The 205-nt window shown below is 45.4% G+C and overlaps 1 protein-coding gene across 1 annotated transcript in view; it reads right to left on the bottom strand.

The window, feature by feature from the left end:
• Positions 1-5: 5 nt before the first annotated feature.
• The window catches only part of LOC102673690 (transmembrane protein 132C), a gene marked incomplete at its 3' end in the record, with an annotated part of 19,116 nt that continues 18,916 nt past the window's right edge, over positions 6-205 (bottom strand). Inside the window, 2 exon segments of the mRNA XM_031511598.1 lie at positions 6-57; positions 156-205. The exon segment at positions 156-205 is cut by the window's right edge and continues 1 nt beyond it. Coding sequence (XP_031367458.1) covers positions 6-57; positions 156-205 — 102 coding nt within the window.

Raw genomic sequence — 205 nt, 5'->3', positions numbered from 1 at the left:
GCTGCGGCGGTCACGGGTATCCCGTGTGGCGGTAGGGGTGGCGGTATATCGTCGTTGCTACGATTATTTATACACCGTTCGTTCTAGTTTTCTATTTTGTTAAAAGATAAAGAAATAATACAGATGGATGTAAAAAGTAAGTTTGAGATAATTACTCGTTCCTCGCGGAAGTGACGGTGGACGTGAGCATGGATGGTGGAGTAGG

The sequence above is a fragment of the Apis dorsata genome, unplaced genomic scaffold (genome assembly GCF_000469605.1).
Source record: "Apis dorsata unplaced genomic scaffold, Apis dorsata 1.3 scaffold_331, whole genome shotgun sequence".
Taxonomy (NCBI): Eukaryota; Metazoa; Arthropoda; class Insecta; order Hymenoptera; family Apidae; genus Apis; species Apis dorsata.
This window is presented reverse-complemented; position numbering and strand designations above follow the sequence as displayed.